At 40.9% G+C, this 17,077-nt stretch overlaps 1 protein-coding gene across 2 annotated transcripts in view; it reads left to right on the forward strand.

Moving 5' to 3' along the window:
* The window catches only part of PLXNA2 (plexin A2), a 295,441-nt gene extending 287,591 nt beyond the window's left edge, over window positions 1–7,850 (forward strand). For both annotated transcript variants that reach the window (XM_044288340.1, XM_044288339.1), the window contains exons 28-32: window positions 1,174–1,364; window positions 2,062–2,231; window positions 2,371–2,583; window positions 3,213–3,363; window positions 6,846–7,850. In XM_044288340.1, the coding sequence (XP_044144275.1) occupies window positions 1,174–1,364; window positions 2,062–2,231; window positions 2,371–2,583; window positions 3,213–3,363; window positions 6,846–6,941 (821 nt within the window). In that variant the 3' untranslated portion in view covers window positions 6,942–7,850. The remainder of the gene's footprint in view (window positions 1–1,173; window positions 1,365–2,061; window positions 2,232–2,370; window positions 2,584–3,212; window positions 3,364–6,845) is intronic.
* The last annotated feature ends 9,227 nt before the right edge of the window (window positions 7,851–17,077 follow it).

Here is a 17,077-nt window from a genome sequence, read left to right on the forward strand (position 1 = left end):
AAGAACGTAAAAGTTGGTATGGGGATGAAATTAACACTGCTGATAATAGAGTCTACCCTCTTATTTGGTCTAATCCTCATGGGCACTGTAGTTGCCATGGACAGTTTGTGTATTCTAATTACACTTTAGCGTAATTAAGAAATTTGGCTACTTATAATATATTCACAGTAGTAGCATTAGATGGACCCCTGAATTGAATGGGTTTAAAGTAACATGAATAAAAAAGAACCTACTGCTTTCTCCAGAACTCATAGGGTTACTGTTCTCAGCAAAGATTTGCAGGAGCCGTTTCTATGCAGATCATGGCGCCAGCGACATAAATCTTCAGCCGCTAACCGGCGAAGGCAGCAGTATCAGTAACATTTGTCTCGCTCATTCATTAACATGTAAATTATGAAAATTGGTGCAAACATGATTACAGTGGAAAGAAAAAGCATCACAACATATTATCGGGAATCAAGAATACGGCTGATCGGCGGTTTGGGGCACCATGTGCAGGAAAAGACACCATAAAGGCTGTATTTTGGCTCCTGCATGTGTTTGACATTAGAAGCAATATTAATGGTGACATAGGAATTGTTAACAGGGATTCTGTATTGTCTCGAGCATTTCATGGCAGAAACGCTAATGTCGGCTATGTCTCTAAGTCCGCCGATGACTGCAGGAATGTGTCATGCTTTTTGCATCCACACTTAGTTACACAGCATAATTGTATCTGCATGACAACAGAGACGATGAAAATTAAACCTTCGCTGCCATCTTCTAATTTGCCGGCATTTTTATTGCTAAATAGTGCTTTCTTTGTTAAGCTCTGTAAGCCTCTTGCTGTTTCTTTGGATAAGCTGCAAGGAGACTTGTGGTTCATTAACACTGGCGGCATCTGACTGAGGGCCTAAGTCATTTGACTTTCCGCCAATAACCCCTGCAAGGCGAGTCTGGATATGAAATAGGATCATGAAATTGATTAAACTAAAAAGAGCTGCAGGCTACCTTGTAATGTACAGGCATGTGTATGATCTAAGGTATGTTCATCCATGAGAAGTTCATATCTGCAGATATCTGTTCTTCTTCTGAATTAGTCCACATCTGGCCTTTCTAATACATAGCTGGCAATGGTTTTGAGAAGTGTAGGATTTATATGTATTGAATATTCCTATATTACCCTTCTTGTAGACTCCACATTCCGCTACACAGGCAGCCCTGATAGCCTTCGTTCTCGTGCCCCCATGATCACTCCAGATCTCGAGAGCGGTGTCAAGGTTTGGCACCTGGTGAAAAACCATGAACATGGAGACCAGAAAGAAGGAGACCGGGGAAGCAAGATGGTTTCGGAAATCTACTTGACAAGGCTGCTAGCAACAAAGGTAACATACAAACTCAAATGGAGTTCTACTTTTGTGTATTAAGTATATCAAAAATGTATCTACTGTATAACTGTGACTTGAAGAAGCTACATGATAGAGAGTGCAAAGCTGGGGCTATGTTTTGCAGTTATCAATGGAATGGTGTCAGAGGTTGAGTTTTATGTGTACATTTAATATGGTGTGTTTTGAAGCAGCCGTTTTTCCCCAATAGCGCCAATAAAATGGGGGAAAAGGATTCACCTACACTTTGGGTTTTCCAGTTAGGATAGGCCATCAATATAACATTGATATTGGATCAGTAGGAGCAGCATCCTTTTTTGAAGTTTACGCTGCTGCATACTGCACAGCAATGTACTATGAGTAGCGACTTTGCCTGGTATTGCCAATTCACTCAAATGGGGCAAACCTATAGTGAATTGTAACACCAGAAACTGTGACTTCTAAAAGTATGGAGCTGTTCGGAATAAAAAATGAAGGACCTTTCTAGAGTGCCAAGACCCCTTCAAAAAGCTGTCAGTGGGGTTGCCAAGAGTCAGAACCCCACTGATCTAATATTAATGGCCTATACTGAGGGGTCTAAAAAAAAAAATATTAAAATTTTTTCAAAAGTCAACTACATTGCTTTGAGCTGTGTAAATAAACTTTTAATATATAAGCCCAAATTAAAATACAAATGTGTATTTTTTTTATCACATAGGGAACACTACAAAAGTTTGTGGATGACCTTTTTGAAACATTGTTCAGTACAGTGCATCGGGGGAGTGCCCTACCTCTTGCTATTAAGTACATGTTTGACTTCTTGGATGAACAGGCAGACAGGCACAGTATCTACGATACAGATGTCCGGCACACATGGAAAAGTAACTGGTGAGTTGATTGAGGGGGCAATAGATTGGTTGTGATTAAGAATTATAGTAAGTCCGAATGTTAAAATAAAGCAATACATGAACATGGGGGGTGAACAGATCATATAAGGCTTTAATCATCCCTTTTCTCTTCTTCACAGTCTACCGCTTCGGTTTTGGGTGAATGTCATTAAGAATCCTCAGTTTGTGTTTGACATCCATAAAGGCAGTATCACAGATGCCTGCTTGTCTGTTGTGGCTCAGACCTTTATGGATTCTTGTTCAACCTCAGAGCACCGTCTTGGAAAAGATTCTCCCAGCAACAAGCTGCTCTATGCCAAGGACATCCCCAACTACAAGAACTGGGTAGAGAGGTTAGTGTACAGAATCAGCGCTAGTAACCTATGTATTTCATGCACTGGGTGCAGTCATATTTCCAGTTGATTGGAAATGTGAATTTTAGAGTGAAAGTGGAGAATTGGAAAGGGACTTGCTGAATAAAGGTTCTAGTTGTAAGCATAGAAACGGGTTTAAAGAGGTTTTCCGAGATTTGTTAACCGATGACCTGCCATCTGGATAGGTCATCAGTATCTGACTGGTGGGGGTCCAACATCTGGGCCCCTGCAGATCAGCTGTTGATCAGCACTAGTTCTGCGGCCTTCTCCCAGCTGATGAACATGACATCACATGGCCTAGGAGCAGCTGAATGGGACTAAGCTGCGATACCAAGCACAGCCGCTATACAATGTATGGTGCTTGGTGAGCTGAGAGAAGGCCACGGCGCTACTGTGAGCACCGGTGCCTTCTGAAACAGCTGATCCAGAGGATAGGTCATTAGTTACAAAATCTCAGAAAACCTCTTTGGCTGATTTTTAACTTTTGTAACCTTTTTAAAAGTAATTATAAATTGAAAATCTCATTTTGAAAAGAGGTTAATATGTCATAATCAGAATGAACTATCATAACGGTTATTCTATAAATGGTATCCCTCTGTGTTTTACAGATATTATGCTGACATTGCAAAGCTCCCAGCCATCAGCGACCAGGACATGAACGCCTACCTCGCAGAGCAATCTCGTATGCATGTATCAGAATTTAATATGCTAAGTGCACTCAACGAGATCTACTCATATGTCAGTAAATACAGTGTGGAGGTAAGGAGTGACCAAATGTACAGGGAAATGGGAAGGTCAAGCTACGTAATATGTTTCAGTGTATGAACACTAACTGGAAACCTTAGCCAGAAGATATCCCATTTTTTATATATATACATGGGATATTTTGACTTTCTTAAAGGTTTTTGCCAAAATCTAAAGTTATTCCCAGAGGATAAGGGATTACTATCTGATTTATAGTCTGATTGCTGGGACCCCCACCAAATTATGATAAAGGGATTTCAAGCACACACCCACCCTGAAATGATTGACTGCTGGAGCTCCATTCATTCTCTATGGGACTGACGGAAATACAGTAGATGAGTACACTGATTGGCACTCCCACAGAAATCATGCACTCCCATCGATCAGATATTTTTGCCCAGCCTGAGATATCTTTAGAGCTTGGCACAACTTGGTTAAGGCTGAAATCGCAGTGTTTAGTGCAGTTTTGGAGCAAAAAGGATTCAAATGGAATGGTAAAAAAACCTGATAATTCTCCTGTTTGGATCCACTTCTGGCTTGTGTGTGTAATAAATTCCATGAATTTCAGACATTTTTTATGCCATTTTCTGTGTTTTTTTCTATTTGTTACATTTGCAACATGAAGAGGCCTGTGGGAAAAACAGCAAAAAAAAAACACCAGAACTAGTGTATGCTGTGTTTAAAAAAAAAAAATGCTACAGATTTAAAAAATGCATCAAAAGACTTTGGCACAATCAGTTTTATAATTCATCATAGGCCTCTTTCACACTTGCGTTGTCCGGATCCGGCGTGTACTCCACTTGCCGGAATTACACGCCGGATCCGGAAAAACGCAAGTGTACTGAAAGCATTTGAAGACGGATCCGTCTTCAAAATGCTTTCAGTGTTACTATGGCACCCAGGACGCTATTAAAGTCCTGGTTGCCATAGTAGTAGTGGGGAGCGGGGGAGCAGCATACTTACCATCCGTGCGGCTCCCGGGGCGCTCCAGAATGACGTCAGAGCGCCCCATGCGCATGGATGACGTGTCCATGCGATCACGTGATCCATGCGCTTGGGGGGCCCTGACGTCACTCTGGAGCGCCCCGGGAGCCGCACGGATGGTAAGTATGCTGCTCCCCGCTCCCCACTGCACTTTACCATGGCTGCCAGGACTTTAGCGTCCCGGCAGTCATGGTAACCATTGAGAAAAAGCTAAACGTCGCATCCGGCAATGCGCCGAAACGACGTTTAGCTTAAGGCCGGATCCGGATCAATGCCTTTCAATGGGCATTCATTCCGGATCCGGCCTTGCGGCAAGTGTTCCGGATTTTTGGCCGGAGCAAAAAGCGCAGCATGCTGCGCTATTTGCTGCGGCCAAAAAACGTTCCGTTCCGGAACGGAAGACATCCTGATGCATCCTGAAGGACGGACTGTCCATTCAGAATGCATTAGGAAAATCCTGATCAGTATTCTTCCGGCATAGAGCCCCGACGACGGAACTCTATGCCGGAAGACTATAACGCAGGTGTGAAAGAGCCCATAGACTTTCATCTAACATCTGGCCGCAGCTTTTGGTGAAGAAAAAAAAAAACACCACAAAAGCATGGCATTTTCCCTAAAATCGCTGTTTGTGACCCTGCAATAATCTGAATGTTTAAATTGTACAAGCTAAAAAAGCATCAGAAGTTAATAAAAGATAAATCCATACTTGGTGGCAAAGTTATTATGAATAAGGGGGTAATTTATAACCAGATATACGCCACTTTTGTGTCATATATCTGGCGCAGGTTGTGTCACATGCCATGGTGCTGCAGATTCTGCAAGTTCTTCCCCATTCACGCCAGGTCATAAAAAAAGTGGGAGTGGTGGGGAAGGGGAACAGTCTCATTTACTGTTTTCTACCATTTCACCTGTTTTAGGCGTAGAAAATGGTCTAAATGTAAGACAGCTAGGAAGCTGTCTTACATTCAGAACTGGCGCTGAATGTGCCGAAGTTATGTAGAGGCCTGCGCCAAATTGATATCTTATACAGACAACATATTCAACGGTTTTACATGACCGTATGGTGATCAAAGTTAAATTTGTTAGAACTAAACTTCTATGTGTTACGTTCACAATATAGTAGCTTGTGGCCATATTAGAACAATATGATTCTAGTCTTAGGGCTCATTCACATCTACGATGAGCTTTCTGTTCTTCTGATCCATGATTAGTACAGAAACATGAAAAATAACTGATCACTTTTAATCCCTATTTGTTTGAATGGGCATCAGTTGTGCTCAGTTAAGGGCACTTTCACACTAGCGTTTTTTTTTTCCGGTATTGAGTTCAGTCACAGGAGCTCAATACCGGAAAAAAAATGATCAGTTTTATCCTAATACATTCTGAATGGAGAGCATTCCGCTCAGGATGTATGCCCGTGCAGACCTTTAAAAATGCAAAAATAAATACTGGATCCGTTTTTCCAGATCCGGTATTTCATTGCATTTGTCAGACGGATCCGGATCCGTCTGACAAATGCCATCCGTTTGCCTCTGGATTGCCGGATCCGTCAGGTAGTTCCGTCGACCGATCTGCCTGCCAGAATCCTCTGCCGCAAGTGTGAAAGTACCCTAAGATGTATTTATATCTCAGACAAGATGACCTGGCTGCCTGATTTGGTAATGCTTCAGTCTGCTGAACCAAAAATCAATGCATGCAGCAGTCTGGCAATGATCCATAGAATCCGGCAATGCCAGATCCGGTGAACTCATCAGAGATGTGAACCTGGCCTTAGCATCCGTCAAAAGCACAGAAAATGTTTTAAAGGGCATCTGTCAGCAGCTTTGTACCTATGTGACTCGCTGTCCTGTTACATGTGCGCTTGGCAGCTGAAGGCATCTGTGTTGGTCCCATGTTCATATGTGCCCGCACTGCTGAGAGCAGTGATGTTTTAATATTTGCAGGAGCAACAGGGGCCATGTTCTTACACCTAGAGGCTCCGCTTTCTCTGCAACTGCTGTTTGGTTTGCATCAGTTTGTATCAGTACCATCAGACATTAAGGCTACATTCACATCTGCGTTTTTAATTCAGGTTTTGACATCCGGTAGACGATCTCCGCTCTGGCATCCATTGAATTACAATGATTTTGATACCAAATCCGGTTTGTTCAGTTTTGATTTAATACAACCGGATCTAGCCGAAACAGATGCATCTGGATGTATTAAATAGCACGGATCTGTTTAATTCTCTGCCAGATTGGAATTGACAACACAGATGTAAAAGTAGCCTAAGATGGATCCATTATTTTTCATTTTCCTGTATTTCTGATGAATGAGAAGAATGGAAAGCTCAATGCAGATGTGAACTGAGCATTAGGGCTCATGCACACGACCGTGCTATGTTTTGCGGTCTGCAAATTGCGGATCCGCAAAACACGGATGCCGGCCATTTGCGTTCCAAAAAAAACCTGTGATCAGGTACAGTAATTGCTTTTGAACTGTGAATATAACCTTTGATATCTACTCTTTTACAGCTGATTACAGCCTTGGAACAGGATGAACAGGGGCGTCGACACCGCTTAGCCTACAAAGTGGAGCAGTTGATAGCGGCCATGAGTTTTGACAGCTGAATTTCAATGCAGCTCTTTAACCATGGGAAGGGGGCAGGGTCCTGACAAAGACTCCCAAGACAAAGAGCTGCAGGATTCCCTGGACATTCCTTCCAACTGTGAAAATCAGAGGGTCTTACAGTTGATCGCCTCACAGAATGAGGAGAGCAGCCAACGCTGCTCCATATTCATCATTCCTTCTGAGGCCCTGGAGTGGTCGCTGAAGTTTCCACAAGCCCGGCAGGCTGCTGATTGCATGTTGTATGTAAATTAAGAGAAGACTCAACTGCTCTGTTTGTTGGTTTGGTTGTTTGTTTAGATTGTTTTCTCTTCAAAAGACTCCTATTTTTATTATTATTTATTGCTTTTTTGGGATGGGTGTAAAATGGGGGGAGAGTACATTATTTTTCATCCCTAAAAAGACACAAATTGAATTTTTCATAGATTTAAATTCTTAAGCGGCCACACTTGGCATATTTTGCACTGGTTCAAGGGATGACTTTCAAGATTTGGAAGACTGTGGATTTTTGAAACATGTATCCACTACCAGCTGATCTACCAGAGGACTTGCACCCCATGGCCTGTCTACTTAGGAACTGTACTTAAGGCCACTCACTCCAAATTCACCAGCTAATCCAATTGTGAATTTCTCATAGCAAGAGGCATGTGTCCATTAACCAAGTGGAATGACCCTTTAATGTTGTTATGAATCATTCTGTACCAAGTTTCATTGCTTTTTGTGTGAAAACCATTGCCTACAGCTTTTCACATAGGGACCTTGAAATCCATTGAAACAGAATAATCTGACCCTTAGGCCTCATGCACACGACCATATGTATTTTGCGGTCCGCAAAAAATGCAGACGTCGTAATGCGGACAATAATAGGACATGTTCTATTTTTTTGTGGAACGGAAATACGGAAACGGAATGCACTAACCTTTAGTTTTTTTTGCGGACCCATTGAAATGAATGGTTCCGCATATGGTCCGCAAAAAAACCCCAACAGAACAGACACGGAAAAAAAATACATTCGTGTGCATGAGGCCTTAGCAGTATGGTAAAAATGAAAGCATTACCAAATCTAGTACATTAAAACTAGTATAGAGTATTACGCCAGTCAACAGCCTCCAAAACTATAAATGATAGTAAAGCTAGTAGCTAACTCACTCACATTGCTTACTGTCTGTGAATAGAAAAGCTGTATTCCAGGGCTAATACAGAATCATCTACTATGCCATTGTACACATGTTGAATTTGTACAGAAGCCTGCACATTGTACAACTATCTTTATTTATCTTCTAGTTTACATGATAATCCTTCTAGAAGCGTACATTTTTTGGGGTGGAATAGGAACATGCTGCTTAATTCTTAAGATTCAATTCACACCTGTGTTAGTTCTCTTTCGGTCTGGCTTCAGTTATTTGATTGACAGTCAGAATAGTGTAGTATGCTGCAGTATTGTATCCAGTAAAAAAACAAACCTGACTGATCCATTACACCGCTAAGTCAATGGTGAAAAAAAAGGTCAGCTAAACAGATCATAACGGATCCACCACAGATCCTAAAATAATGCTCCTCCATGTTGGTACATTCCACCCAAAAATGGTGCTTACTAACTTTAAAATACATTACCTTTAACAGTTGTATGCATAAGGATTGTATTGAAGTGTAGGTTTTTGTATTTATGATACATATCATCAAAGAGAACGCGGTTCCAAAACTGACCAGAAAATATTTCATGATCATATCCATGACCTCTCTGACAGCTAAGAAGGCTTGACTTTTGTGCCAAACGTCCTATTTCACACAGGTTCTCAATTTCATGTACAATCACTTTACAGTAATATATATTATGGACTCATTTGTCATTCAAAAAAATTCCAAATAATTCATGATATGCATACTAATGCCTATTTTAACACTGGTGTCATATTTTAACACTGAATGTCCATCACTATGAAATTGGGGTTGGCTCATTTCAGAGCATCTGTATAAGGCAAATGTGTTTTAAGATTATTACAATATTTTCCATTTATCCTAAAACTGCAGGGTGTTTGTTTCACATCGCCTTACAATTTTCTCCTGTGTTTCACAGACAGGGTTCTTCCATGTGCTAAAATCTCTTAAAACAGCCAGCAGCACAAAGCCATAAAAGTTTAGGATGTGACAAGTCCAATAACAACTGCCCTGATCTGGAAATACAATACATTTCAATGTATTCCACCTTAAATACTATTGTCCGCTTTGGAGAGCCCATAAGTCTTGCTACAGGCTTGGACATCACTAGAGAAGTTGGCTGGTTGGCTCCATACCAGGTTCTTCAAACAAAAAGAATACTCCAGTCAAAACTGGTTTCTTATTGTGGATATTTCTATCATTTCTTACAACCAGTGACCTCGACATGCAATGTGTGCACTTATCTGATCACAATACTATGTGACTTGTCTTTTTGACCATTGCTTAGGTTTAGCCAGTGTGGCAAAATCCTAGTATATGTACATTGTATTAGTGAGGCTAATCGAGATCACAAAGTGAAACTGTCAGACAGGCCTTTCTGTATTTTAAGGCATTGTGAAGAAGAACACACTAGACTCCTTTGAATTATCCATAAGTACTTCAGATACTACAGAAATCTTTCTTCTTCCCTACAGCAAACACTACTTTGGTCAATGGTTACCATTCTTTCTTGAGCCTCTCTCTGCATATTTCAAGGCCTGTAGATATCTTCTCACACAGGTGAAGGTTGCATCTCTGTTGAGCTACCATCTGGGTCATCTGCTAGCCAGATCACCATATGTTCAGTGTAGTCAGACACATTGCCCATCAGGTCATTTCCTAATGAAAATATGTTTACAGCAGCCATTACTTGAAATAGCATTAGATATTTATTTTTTATCTTTGTGTACTACTTTTTGTTCTTGGAACACCCGTCTCTTGTAATTTGATTGGTGGTTACAGTAGATCTGCTACATTCCTTAGCTTACTAATTTGTACAGTGTTAAAGTTAGTGTTGCCTGTAGGTAGTTTCAGGGGATCATTTCGTCTTTCTTAGCAATTTCAAAAAATCATCAAAATGTTCCAAGAATTGCTTTAGCCAGCATATATTTATGTATAGGGTACTCTTCGTGTACCACTAGGAGAATGTGACTTATGACGCCCACTTTCTAATGCAGCTTGCCAACTCCACACCTGCATACCAAAGCCCCCTCAACCTTCTGTCCATCAGAACCACGTAGAGCTGGTAGACCTAGTAATGTATTGCTGGGCAGTACCTTGCTGGCCTCCTACGTATTTAAAGACTTTGTCTATATGTGATGTTTGCAAATGTTGACCTGTACTTCAGCCTGTGCTAGAACCACTTTGTCTCCCGCTTTCCAGAGTGTGTTAAACCATATGCCTTCTTGCCAAACACTTATAAAAGTGCAGCAAATAGTTACTGTATTTTTAGTAGTTGAATTAAAGTTATATTGTATTGTTTATATTCAATTTTTGTCTGTATGCCGAGATATGTAGGTCAGTTCTATTGATGGCATTATCTCCTTTCCCAAATTATATGCAGGTTGGAATGAAATCATTGACGAAATATGAAGGAAACACAAAATGTTTAGTAGTGCCAAAACCAGGATGGTTCATAATTCCATTGATGCTGTTTCTTCCCCTTTAATAATACTTCACCTCATCATGTCATCTAATGAACCAAACCACCCAATCAGATTGCAGAATGTTGGGGTGCTCAGCTTTCTAGTTCCACTGCACTTCTGTATGAAAATTGTGTCTTTGTTTCTCCTTGATTCTTTTTATTATGTCTGCCTCGCTTCTTCTCTGTCATTTTTACAGTTGTTGTGAAAAAAAATGTAAGAAAGTTTTAATTATTTAAAAATGTTCGGAGACAAAAAAAAGTTTTGTTATTATTTTAATATATTATTGTGTACCTATTGTAAATATGAAACGCTCCTATTTTGCAAGCCAAGGACCCACTTTGTACTATTGTTATATATAAATAAAGTTTACTGGAAAAAAAATGTGTTATTTTAAATAGTTTAACAAAAAAACTAATTAACAGCTGCTTTAACCCCTTGGTGACCAGCCAGTTTTGGGCCTTAATAACCAGGAGATTTTTTTCATTGTTGCCTTCCAAGAGCTATAACTTTTTTTTATTTTTCTATCTATGTAGTCATATGAGGGCTTGTTTTTTGCAAGTTGTATTTTTTAATGGCACCATTTTGGGGTATACATAACACTGATTAACTGAGTTTTTACATTAGACATTTTGCAATGTTAATTGTTCTGAAATAATAACAAAGTAACAGTACAATTACAGGAATATGAAATACATATAAATACATATAACAAAAGCTGCATTTCAATAGAAAAACATATTTTTTTTCAATGGAAAAAAGGTGTATTTTTAACTTGGATTTTTCTTTATTTAATAACTTTTTTTTTTTACCATTTAATAATCCCACAAGGGGACTATAATAAGCAATATTTTGATCTCTTCTAAAATTGTTTGCACTATTCTTTGGTGTAGTGTATTGTAATGTCAGTGCTATACTAATATTCACCAACAGGCTGCGTCAGAGAAGCGCAGCCTGCTGGGACATGCTAGAGGCAGATGTGGGGGTTAATATAATTCAGCATCTTTTACGTCATGTGATGTTCCCTTTTCTTATCTTTTCCATAAGAAGACTGCTATGATGATTTCTTTCAGCCATTTCTTGTCTCTGCAGAATTTGGCACACAGACATTTTAGTTTCCTACTTCTCCATCCTCCTCCCAACCTTCTGAACACCCCATCCTTCCACCCCTAATACTATGCCAATTGTGCTCCCCAATATTATTGTCACACCTGTGACAGGTCTTAGAAGGTCTGAAAGATTATCTGAACATTAGTGATCTGACAGCCTCTTTTAGTTTCACTTTGTCTGTGTGTTGCTGGTATGTCCACACCTACTGTTCAGGTGTGGATCATGTGACCTTTACCTATCCCTATTTAGTCTGACTTTACCCATCACTCCTTGCTCTGGGTAGCTTTATTTGGTTTTGGAAGAGCTGGAGTGTGGTTCTTGTTGAAGTCCTGTTCATCCATCATCCTCAGAAGTTAAGTGTTCCGCTTGTTGTGTTTTGTTTCCCCCCCCCCCCCCCGGTTGTTTACTAGGCCTCAGCGAGATGCTAGTTCCTTCACAAGGGAAGGAACGGGTTGTCTCTGCCTGTCATTACCTTTAGGGCATCCGAGGGTCACCAGGGTTTCCTAGGTTCCTGTGTATGGGCATCTCTACCATCGAAAGGTGCCCATGCGGATAGGAGTTAGGGCCTGGAGCAGGGTTTTATAGGTGGTGACCCTTTTCTATGTTAGAAAGTATTATAGGTATATCACACCCCTCAATCAGTTTTTTGGGGGTCAACGGGTATATTGCACCCATTGCAATTAGTTGTTCCAATAGCATTTGTCCCTCTATATAGCTGCGGTATCTCAGCAGAACCACACACAACTGCTGCACAATATAAATTCACTCTAATATACTTACTATGTTAGAAAGTATATTATAAGTATATTTCACCCCTCAGTATATCACACCTATCGATAGCACTCCTATACCAGGCCTTAAAAGGACTTTCATGACCCTATTAACTATATTTTGGTGTCCCTAACAGCCTGTCCCTGCTCCACAAAGCAACCTCTCCCTACACTGTCAAAACACAGAATGTAAAATGGCTGTCAGATCGGGTTCTGTGATAGGATGGGGGGGTGTCCATGTGCTGAAACGTCTAAATTGGCTGTCCTGTCCCACCTGATGGACGTGTCATGGGTCAAGTTTGGTGCGATGCAAAAGAATATGGCGCCGGCAGACATCACCATATGTTCGCATGTTCGGTGAATCGCGAACATGCAAAGTTAACCGCAAAACGAACGCCAGGCAAACCGCAGGGCCATCTCTAAGTTACAAACACAAATGGGGTGTTTCTGTAAACTGCAGAACATTGCTATGTTATAGGAAAAATTGGATTCAAATTAAAAATCTGTTGAAATATTTTTTATTGCACCTCCATTTTCCTTTAATTCTTGTGGTGCACCTAAAGGGTTAACATAGTTTGTAAAACCTGTTTTGAGCAATTTGAGGGGCATACTTTCTAAAATGGGATCATTTAGATTAGATGGGTGGTTTCTATAATGTAAGGACCTCAAAGTGACTTCAGAACTGAACTGGTCCTTGAAAGTTGGTTTTGAAAATTTTATAGAAAATTTGAAAAATTGCTTCTTAAATTCTAAGCCTTCTAACGTCCTAAAAAATAAAATGTAATTTTTTTAATGATGCCAACATAATGTAGACATTAGGGAATTGTGACGAACTGCGACCGCCGCGGCCACAATACGTCACAAAACCGTCGCAGCGCCCCTAGTGGTCAATCCGCAAACAGGCCTCCCGGCCACTTTCAGCACACCGACAGTCTAACTTGAGTCCGTACAGTCGATAGGCTGAAAGCGCAGGGAGTGGACCGCCGATTGACCGCAAGTAAGTGTGTGATGAACAAGACCAGAACCACACACAGGGTAGTTTAACCACTTCAGCCCCGCTAGGTGAAACCCCCTTCATGACCAGAGCACTTTTTACACTTCGGCACTACACTACTTTCACCGTTTATCGCTCGGTCATGCAACTTACCATACAAATGAATTTTACCTCCTTTTCTTCTCACTAATAGAGCTTTCATTTGGTGGTATTTCATTGCTGCTGGCATTTTTACTTTTTTTGTTATTAATCAAAATGTAACGATTTTTTTGAAAAAAAATGACATTTTTCACTTTCAGCTGTAAAATTTTGCAAAAAAAACGACATCCATATATAAATTTTTCGCGAAATTTATTGTTCTACATGTCTTTGATAAAAAAAAAATGTTTGGGCAAAAAAAAAATGGTTTGGGTAAAAGTTATAGCATTTACAAACTATGGTACAAAAATTTGAATTTCCGCTTTTTGAAACAGCTCTGACTTTCTGAGCACCTGTCATGATTCCTGAGGTTCTACAATGCCCAAACAGTAGAAAACCCCCACAAATGACCCCATTTCGGAAAGTAGACACCCTAAGGTATTCGCTGATGGGCATAGTGAGTTCATAGAACTTTTTATTTTTTGTCACAAGTTAGCGGAAAATGATGATGATTTTTATTTATTTATTTTTTCTTACAAAGTCTCATATTCCACTAACTTGCGACAAAAAATAAAAAATTCTAGGAACTCGCCATGCCCCTCACGGAATACCTTGGGGTGTCTTCTTTCCAAAATGGGGTCACTTGTGGCGTAGTTATACTGCCCTGGCAATTTAGGGGCCCAAATGTGTGAGAAGAACTTTGCAATCAAAATGTGTAAAAAATGACCGGTGAAATCCAAAAGGTGCACTTTGGAATATGTGCCCCTTTGCCCACCTTGGCAGCAAAAAAGTGTGACACATCTGGTATCGCCGTACTCAGGAGAAGTTGGGGAATGTGTTTTGGGGTGTCATTTTACATATACCCATGCTGGGTGAGAAAAATATCTTGGTCAAATGCCAACTTTGTATAAAAAAATGGGAAAAGTTGTCTTTGGCCAAGATATTTCTCTCATCCAGCATGGTTATATGTAAAATGGCACCCCAAAACACATTCCCCAACTTCTCCTGAGTACGGCGATACCAGATGTGTCACACTTTTTTGCTGCCAAGGTGGGCAAAGGGGCACATATTCCAAAGTGCACCTTTCAGATTTTGCAGGCCATTTTTTACACATTTTGATTGCAAGGTACTTCTCACACATTTGGGCCCCTAAATTGCCAGGGCAGTATAACTACGCCACAAGTGACCCCATTTTGGAAAGAAGACACCCCAAGGTATTCCGTGAGGGGCATGGCGAGTTCCTAGAATTTTTTATTTTTTGTCACAAGTTAGCGGAAAATGATGTTTTTTTTTTTTTCTCTTTTTTCCTTACAAAGTCTCATATTCCACTAACTTGCGACAAAAAATAAAAAATTCTAGGAACTCGCCATGCCCCTCACGGAATACCTTGGGGTGTCTTCTTTCCAAAATGGGGTCACTTGTGGCGTAGTTATACTGCCCTGGCAATTTAGGGGCCCAAATGTGTGAGAAGTACTTTGCAATCAAAATCTGTAAAAAAATGACCGGTGAAATCCGAAAGGTGCACTTTGGAATATGTGCCCCTTTGCCCACCTTGGCATCAAAAAAGTGTCACACATCTGGTATCGCCGTACTCAGGAGAAGTTGGGGAATGTGTTTTGGGGTGTCATTTTACATATACCCATGCTGGGTGAGAGAAATATCTTGGCAAAAGACAACTTTTCCCATTTTTTTATACAAAGTTGGCATTTGACCAAGATATTTTTCTCACCCAGCATGGGTATATGTAAAATGACACCCCAAAACACATTCCCCAACTTCTCCTGAGTACGGCGATACCAGATGTGTCACACTTTTTTGCTGCCAAGGTGGGCAAAGGGGCACATATTCCAAAGTGCACCTTTCGGATTTTGCAGGGCATTTTTTTACACATTTTGATTGCAAAGTTCTTCTCACACATTTGGGCCCCTAAATTGCCAGGGCAGTATAACTACGCCACAAGTGACCCCATTTTGGAAAGAAGACACCCCAAGGTATTCCGTGAGGGGCATGGCGAGTTCCTAGAATTTTTTATTTTTTGTCGCAAGTTAGTGGGGTCACATGTGGGGTATTTATACTGCCCTGGCTTTTTAGGGGCCCTAAAGCGTGAGAAGAAGTCTGGGATCCAAATGTCTAAAAATGCCCTCCTAGAAGGAATTTGGGCCCCTTTGCGCATCTAGGCTGCAAAAAAGTGTCACACATCTGGTATCGCCGTACTCAGGAGAAGTTGGGGAATGTGTTTTGGGGTGTCATTTTACATATACCCATGCTGGGTGAGAGAAATATCTTGGCAAAAGACAACTTTTCCCATTTTTTTACCAGATGTGTGACACTTTTTTGCAGCCTAGATGCGCAAAGGGGCCCAAATTCCTTCTAGGAGGGCATTTTTAGACATTTGGATCCCAGACTTCTTCTCACACTTTCGGGCCCCTAAAAAGCCAGGGCAGTATAAATACCCCACATGTGACCCCACTTTGGAAAGAAGACACCCCAAGGTATTCAATGAGGGGCATGGCGAGTTCCTAGAATTATTATTTTTTTGCATAAGTTAGCGGATATTGATTTTTTTTTGTTTTTTTCTCACAAAGTCTCACTTTCCGCTAACTTAGGACAAAAATTTCAATCTTTCATGGACTCAATATGCCCCTCACGGAATACCTTGGGGTGTCTTCTTTCCGAAATGGGGTCACATGTGGGGTATTTATACTGCCCTGGCTTTTTAGGGGCCCTAAAGCGTGAGAAGAAGTCTGGAATATAAATGTCTAAAAATGTTTACGCATTTGGATTCCGTGAGGGGTATGGTGCGTCCATGTGAGATTTTATTTTTTGACACAAGTTAGTGGAATATGAGACTTAGTAAGAAAAAACAAAAACAAACAAAAAATTTCCGCTAACTTGTGCCCAAAAAAATGTCTGAATGGAGCCTTACCAGGGGGGGGGGGGGGGGTGATCAATGACAGGGGGGTGATCACCCATATAGACTCCCTGATCACCCCCTGTCATTGATCACCCCCCCTGTAAGGCCTCATGCACACGACCGTTGTGTGCATCCGTGGCCGTTGGGCCGTTTTCCGTTTTTTTTCGCGGACCCATTGACTTTCAATGGGTCCGTGGAAAAATCTGAAAATGCACCGTTTGGCAGCCGCATCCATGATCCGTTTTTCCTGGCCGTGAAAAAAATAGGACCTGTCCTATTTTTTTCACGGCCAACGGTTCACGGACCCATTCAAGTCAATGGGTCAGTGAAAAATCACGGATGCACACAAGATTGTCATCCGTGTCCGTGATCCGTGTCAGTGATCCGTGTCCGTTTTTTCCTATCATTTCAATGGCAAACTTGACTTAGATTTTTTTTTCATTTTTCATGTCCGTGGATCCGCCAAAAAACAAGGAAGACCCACGGACGAAAAAACGGTCACGGATCACGGACCTACGGACCCCGTTTTTGCGGACCTTAAAAAAAACGGTCGTGTGCATGAGGCCTTAGGCTCCATTCAGACATCCGCATG

This window comes from Bufo gargarizans, chromosome 3 (assembly GCF_014858855.1).
Source record: "Bufo gargarizans isolate SCDJY-AF-19 chromosome 3, ASM1485885v1, whole genome shotgun sequence".
Lineage (NCBI taxonomy): Eukaryota > Metazoa > Chordata > Amphibia > Anura > Bufonidae > Bufo > Bufo gargarizans.